A 6,433-nucleotide genomic window follows, 5' to 3' on the forward strand; every position below is an offset into this window, starting at 1 on the left:
CCCAAAATATCTACGTAGTCATGATTTTAAAGTCAACATGCTTCTTTGACAAATAAGAGATTCTACTGTATAATCGAATCTTTTTTTTTTTTTTTTTAATAGTTACCACAAAATGTTGCCTTATTATAGACTAGAGTTATGTTCATTTTTATTGTTACAATTAAAAAATATTAAACGTTATTTGTATGCCTCTAATCGTAATTTAATTTTTTAATCGCTATCATTACAGATAAGAAAAATTAATTGATGTCACATCAAATTATCACAAGTCAATTTTATATATTATTATTGGTTGCTTCCAGAATCAATGAATCATCGCTCACACATTTTTTCTTCTTTTTGTTAATAGACCACACTTGTTAGGGCAAGAACCACATCAATCTTTCAAACCCATCGTCCAATTTCCATCCTCCGCTATTTGTTCTTTTTTTCCGTAATGTCATTATCGACAAACTTAGTCAAAATGAGTTGACATTTGCCCAACACACCTAGACAGTCTTAAATCCGCTTGATCCCACTAAAACATACGAGAATAACTTACCTAGAACGAAAAAACTACAGTGGCAATCGGAAGTTGTAAAAAAAAACACAAAAGCGTGTGGCAGATTTAAACACCGACACTATCATCTTGGTGTCTCTGTACGGAACAAAGCACATCATACGGCATTCGACCATTTAACATAAGAAGCTCATAAGGACATCAATTCCCACCCATATTTTCATGCTCAAAGTTATGGGGTGTGTTGATCAGATTCCGAAAAATTCAACTGTACGGTGGCGTTTGATCATTGAGCAGCAAGTATTGGTCTTTCTGCACACCCAACCTCCAACACGGTTGGCCATTTAATGACCGCTCTGTATTTTTTTTTTGAGGGGGTTAGTTTTTCTTTGTACCATTTATTGCCGTTGGATCCACTTCTATGAATCTTCCAGTGCTGGTTGGATCTCCTTTAAATTGTCTTAGAAATCCTATCAGTCGCTAACCAACCTCTCAAAAGATTAATTTTTTTCCTAATTGGTTTAAAGATGTTCTTCATGTCTGCATAAACGGCTGGATACTGTTCTGTTCATCTCTCCACTTGGCAATTGAACGGTGAGGATTAAACTCAGCTAATTATGTTTATGATTCTTATTAGTATGTAGGAGTGTGTTCTTTCTTTGTTTTTAAATTTTTTTTAATTCTATATAGGTTGTGCATCAAATTGGTGTGATTAACTTAAGAGGCACTTTGTGTGTGATTCTTTTGGACAGCAAGTTTGTTTGTTCCTTTTGTTTCAATTGTTTGTTGTACTTGTTCGTTTGGAGATGATATACCGTCACATATTCACATGTTATCGCCTCTATACGTAGAAAATTTGTCATATCACTGGTTGTATATAATCATGTGTGTATTTTTGAATTACGTGACGAGAGAGACAAACATGATTGTACACAACAAGGCGACACCCAAGAATATCCGCTTATTTGACGATATGATCCACTCCACTAGAAATTTAGTATTTAGGTTTGAAGAAATTGTCATTTTTTTCAATATTAATTTTCTACTCACTGTATGTATAGCATACAAAAATAAAACTCTTGGTAGTTTTTGGAGATTTCTGCAGGGAGTTAACCAATGGCAACTGGAGAAATCAAGTCCCCTGAAGGAGGGACAATGACACCTGTTAGTTTAGATGGAAATCCAGACTCAATGGAGAGAAAGAAACTTGGGCTTTACTTCATCGAATCCGATGACAGGCGGACGGCTTTTGGACAGGGTTATGCTGGAGGAACCACACCAGTTGACATCCATGGAAAACCTATTGCTGATCTTTCGAAAACCGGCGGTTGGTTTGCTGCCTTCTTCATATTCGGTAAACTTTGTATTTTGTAATGTATTTTCACATTTGGTTTCTATGCAGCTCTTCATATAACGAAATGCGTTTAGATTATTAGTATACTTGTAATTTGTCCAGGAAATGAAATGGCGGAGAGAATGGCGTATTTCGGTCTCTCGGTTAACATGGTGGCCTTCATGTTTTACGTTATGCATAGACCCTTCAGCAGTTCATCAAATGCAGTTAACAATTTTCTCGGGATTTCGCAAGCTTCCTCTGTGCTTGGCGGTTTTCTGGCTGATGCGTATCTTGGTCGATATTGGACAATAGCAATCTTCACAACTATCTATCTTCTGGTAGGTATATCCATACACGAACATACGAAATGTTAACCAAAAACTAATTAGTTTACCAATCATAAGCGTATAGATGAGCTGATAACTTCCACATTTTTTTCTCTATTTACTTTCATGGAGGGTCTGACAGGAATAACCTTATGTGCAACGGTGCACGCTTTGGTGCCAAACCAAGATCAATGCTCCGAGCTAGCCCTCCTTGTGGGCAATTGTGAGCCTGCAAAACCGTGGCAGATGATTTACCTCTACACGGTTCTGTACACAACTGGATTCGGAGCTGCTGGCATAAGGCCGTGCGTTTCTTCTTTCGGGGCTGACCAGTTCGACGAAAGAAGTAGCGATTACAAGTCTCACCTGGATAGGTTTTTCAACTTCTTTTATCTCTCTGTCACCATCGGGGCGATCATCGCCTTCACTGCAGTAGTCTATGTCCAGATGAAACTTGGTTGGGGATTCGCGTTCGGGTCACTGGCATTGGCTATGGGCATATCAAATATGGTCTTCTTTCTCGGTACCCCTCTATACCGCCATAGACTTCCCGGAGGGAGCCCTTTAACGCGTGTTGCTCAAGTTTTGGTTGCTGCTTACAAGAAGAGGAATGCCGAATTTTCCAGAAGTGAGTTGATAGGCTTGTATGAGGTTCCTGGAAAACAATCTGCTGTGAAGGGTAGTGGAAAGATAGCTCACACCGACGACTTTAGGTATCTTTTCCTCTACTTGTTTCTCCGTTCTAATCCTGCTTTTCGTTCTTTCTCTTCGATTGTAGAACATCTGATGTCTTTCGTGTTACAGATGTTTGGACAAAGCAGCTCTGCAGTTAAAGGAAGACAGCGCAGACCCCAGTCCCTGGAGGCTATGCACTGTGACACAAGTAGAGGAAGTGAAGATCTTGTTGAAACTTATTCCAATCCCGGCGTGCACAATAATGCTCAGTGTACTTTTGACAGAATATCTCACTCTCTCAGTGCAGCAGGCATACACTTTAAACACCCATATGGGTAAACTGAAACTCCCTGTAACCTGCATGCCAGTGTTTCCTGGCCTCAGTATCTTTCTCATACTGTCCCTCTACTACTCTACATTTGTCCCGCTGTCCAGGTGCATCACCGGCCATCCCCACGGTGCTTCTCAGCTTCAGAGAGTGGGGATAGGCCTGGCGGTTTCAATCCTATCTGTGGCGTGGGCGGCAATTTTCGAAAGATACCGAAGGAATTATGCGATACAGCAGGGATACGAGACTAGTTTCTTAAGTGCAATGCCCAACCTAAGTGCATACTGGTTGTTGATCCAGTACTGCCTCATTGGGATAGCTGAGGTGTTTTGCATGGTGGGATTACTAGAATTTCTGTACGAAGAAGCTCCAGATGCAATGAAGAGTATTGGATCTGCTTACGCTGCTCTTGCCGGCGGTTTAGGTTGCTTTGCAGCCAGTATATTGAACAGCATCATCAAATCTATCACCGGAAGCGCAGAGAAGCCGTCTTGGCTGTCCCAGGATATCAACACAGGAAGATTTGATTATTTCTACTGGCTGCTGACTGTTTTGAGCGTGATCAATTTCGGCGTTTTTCTGTATTGTGCTCATCGGTACGAGTACAGGACGGAGCAGGGCGTCCAGATGGAGAAGCAGGCTCTACCCAACATAAAGGAGCAACCCCTCAGTGGATAGCATGAAATGCTATTCTCTTATGATATTCCAACCTTTTGATTTTACATTTTGGTAGAAGAGAGGACTAACTCAAATTTACTTGTAAGCAAGCGTCAAGCGAAAAAGAGCTGTAGTTTGTGTTCAGCAATGTAAAACTTGCCTTGAAATTATTTTCGGCATGAGATCTTTCTATCAGAAGCGGTACAAACAAGAGAGAATAGGATGGTGTTGCGTCATTTCAGAACGTTTTCATAACAATTATTTTTACAATCATTAAACATGTTTCCACACTGATCTGTGGAGATCTATACAAGAAGTAAGATGAAGTAATCAAACACAAAGCATCGAGAAACACGAAGTACTACAACTAGTGACACAAAATGAACAATTGCTTCCCTCTCTGCAACCCTTTAGAAACAAGACTAACTTTTATTTACAGAAACTCGTAGCCGCTCCATATATATATTTGTTATATTGCCTTGCAATCAGACAGAAAAGTTAAGGGCTTTCACAGAACTCCATCTCCTGAAATTCCAGAAACTAACAGTTAAAGTATGAACTACTCGGTAAGTTTACTCTTAATTTAGATAATGTGAGAACTGCTGCAATACAACACCATGCAAAATTCCAAGGCCAGGGCAACTAGTAAGCGATACAATTTTGATCTACAAAATAAATTTCATGGTCCAGCTTACCTTGCCACAAATTGGACAGCTTTCGCTTCTTTCCAACCATTCATAAATACAGCCAAGGTGAAAATGATGGGAACATCTCGTTATGATTTTTGGATTTTCTGAAGTGTATTCTGCAAAAAAAAAAAATATATATCAACTAAGCACACAGCAAAGAACCATAGAAGAAAGACGCTAGTTTGCAACACCAATGCATTATCACCGGACAAGTAATATCTTAATCCATATTCTAGCGATGCCCATTGGTTGTTAGCTACACTGACAATTGCACATTTAACTTACCATCCAGACATGTAGGGCAGACATCTTCATCTTCAGAAGATGGTTGCACATAAGTTAGTCCATATGCGAGTTTTGTTGCCAAAGCCTTTTCCAAGGTCTCAGATTGGCCAAACGTACAATCTTCTTCTGTATCATCTCCATTCCATTTCTTCCCAAAGCCCAGGGATTCGGTGCCAGAACTGCCCCTTCTCAGTTGTTGTGCATCTTCTTGCAAATGAGTCATTGACTTCTCGCGCCTTGAGACCAAGCCATCACGCTGCAAACGCGAGTATCTCTGATCAGCATCGAAGGGGGTTGGCCTGGAAACTGAGAGCTGAGTATCATTCAAGGGATTATTCTGTAGTGTTGTGCCTACTCCGGATGATGCCAAAGTAGCCCCTTGAATAGGTAATGAAGGTGCTCGTCCATCAAGCCTTTGAAATGGCGCGTTATACTGCATGAGCATGGGGACATGCAAACAAATAAGAATTATAAATACTAAAGTGAATCAAACCCATGGATCTTATTGGGATTATCTTCATAAAAGCTAAGCATTTTGGAAAGAACATTTTCATTTAACAATAACTTTAAAAATCTCTTTCTTTTCAAGTATGTTGGCCCAAAATTAAAAGTGATACATGATTTCGACAGTTTACTTTGTAGCCATCATTAACATTACAAGTTTTAGAAGTAATTTAGACGGATTTGTTTAGTTGCATCAGGCTCCTCAGTTTCCAATTGACATGCCAATTTATGGTCCACTGGCCTTTCTTTTCAAACAATAAATCCAAAACATTGATAAAACCAAATGCATCCAGTGATAGAAAACTACGTAAAATTCCCAGCTTTAGACTTAAGAGAGCTACCGAATGGAGGGACTGACAAAAAGTATTGAGCTGATCATGGCTTTTATACCTACCCCAGTGAATAGCTGGTGGAAGAAGTATCTCAGGCATGAGCAATGCCTATAAATTGAATTGCTCGGCAGCGCATACTCTTCGAATTCCTCGCCGCAAGGACAGCAGCAAAGAGCACCCATCTCTGCATTTCCAACAATATATACCAAAGAGTCAAAATTTGAGTTCCTGAAGACAGAAATCGATACTTTATGTTGCTGAGAGCCGAATCTAGACACTCCCAGAAGAACCCATATGCATATGCAGAGACCCCAATGTCAATTACATAACACAAAAGACAAAAGCATCGATTTTTGACAATTACCATGACCAAGACTTACACTTTCAGCTGAACAACGAATTTATATATTTACATAACTAACATTGTGCAAAGGATTTGAAGAATTACAGTGAAATCCCATAAATTTCTAGGGTTCTCCAATTGGGAAAATCAAGTAAGGGTTGAAAATTTAGAGGTGGAACTTGGAGTGTAGATTCTGACATACCTCTCGCGCTGCGTTTGTGGATGAGAATTGAAATTACGATGACGATCGTGTGATGATAAGGGGGAAGGAAGGAAGGGGTTGAGGAAGACGGAGACTTGAGGGGAGTCGAGTCCACAGAGGGGTTTCCTGGTTTTGGGAAGGGAAGTTTGAGGAGCGTGGTGTGCTCAGAGCTTGAAGGGATCACAGAGGTATGGAAGCTCTTTCTTTGCTCTTTAGCATTATTCTATTCCGTACACACATCAATTATAGAGGCGATT

At 40.1% G+C, this 6,433-nt stretch overlaps 2 protein-coding genes across 4 annotated transcripts; one reads left to right on the top strand and one right to left on the bottom strand.

The window, feature by feature from the left end:
• The first annotated feature begins 631 nt into the window (after nt 1-631).
• LOC126596403 (protein NRT1/ PTR FAMILY 6.1-like) lies at nt 632-3,991 on the top strand. 3 transcript variants are annotated; one of them, XM_050262984.1, is made up of 5 exons: nt 632-1,093; nt 1,595-1,853; nt 1,956-2,173; nt 2,294-2,874; nt 2,966-3,991. In XM_050262984.1, the coding sequence occupies exons 2-5, from the start codon at nt 1,616-1,618 to the stop codon at nt 3,840-3,842; spliced, it is 1,914 nt and encodes a 637-aa protein (XP_050118941.1). In that variant the 5' UTR covers nt 632-1,093; nt 1,595-1,615; the 3' UTR covers nt 3,843-3,991. The 3 variants fall into 3 exon arrangements, with proteins under 3 accessions (XP_050118941.1, XP_050118940.1, XP_050118938.1); XM_050262983.1 differs by having other exon boundaries at nt 1,605-1,853; XM_050262981.1 differs by having other exon boundaries at nt 633-1,093; nt 1,586-1,853.
• A 45-nt stretch (nt 3,992-4,036) lies between these two features.
• Nucleotides 4,037-6,433, bottom strand: LOC126596411 (E3 ubiquitin-protein ligase At3g02290-like). Its single transcript, XM_050262994.1, has 5 exons — nt 6,177-6,433; nt 5,694-5,815; nt 4,796-5,228; nt 4,517-4,626; nt 4,037-4,346 (listed from the first exon to the last, which is right to left on the bottom strand). Exons 2-5 carry the CDS (start codon nt 5,811-5,813, stop codon nt 4,320-4,322), a joined length of 690 nt encoding a protein of 229 aa, XP_050118951.1. The 5' UTR covers nt 5,814-5,815; nt 6,177-6,433; the 3' UTR covers nt 4,037-4,319.

Source organism: Malus sylvestris, chromosome 13, assembly GCF_916048215.2.
Source record: "Malus sylvestris chromosome 13, drMalSylv7.2, whole genome shotgun sequence".
NCBI lineage: Eukaryota > Viridiplantae > Streptophyta > Magnoliopsida > Rosales > Rosaceae > Malus > Malus sylvestris.

Excerpts from the sequence above, each read along its gene's own strand:
- LOC126596403 (XM_050262984.1), top strand. The coding sequence starts at position 1,616 with ATGGCAACTGGAGAAATCAAGTCCCCTGAAGGAGGGACAATGACACCT. Across the intron at positions 1,854-1,955 it reads TGCTGCCTTCTTCATATTCG|GAAATGAAATGGCGGAGAGA; the intron begins GTAAACTTTGTA and ends TAATTTGTCCAG. Across the intron at positions 2,174-2,293 it reads TCACAACTATCTATCTTCTG|GGTCTGACAGGAATAACCTT; the intron begins GTAGGTATATCC and ends ACTTTCATGGAG.
- LOC126596411 (XM_050262994.1), bottom strand. The coding sequence starts at position 5,813 with ATGGGTGCTCTTTGCTGCTGTCCTTGCGGCGAGGAATTCGAAGAGTAT. Across the intron at positions 5,229-5,693 it reads TCCACCAGCTATTCACTGGG|TATAACGCGCCATTTCAAAG; the intron begins GTAGGTATAAAA and ends ATGCTCATGCAG. Across the intron at positions 4,627-4,795 it reads CTGCCCTACATGTCTGGATG|AATACACTTCAGAAAATCCA; the intron begins GTAAGTTAAATG and ends TTTTTTTTGCAG.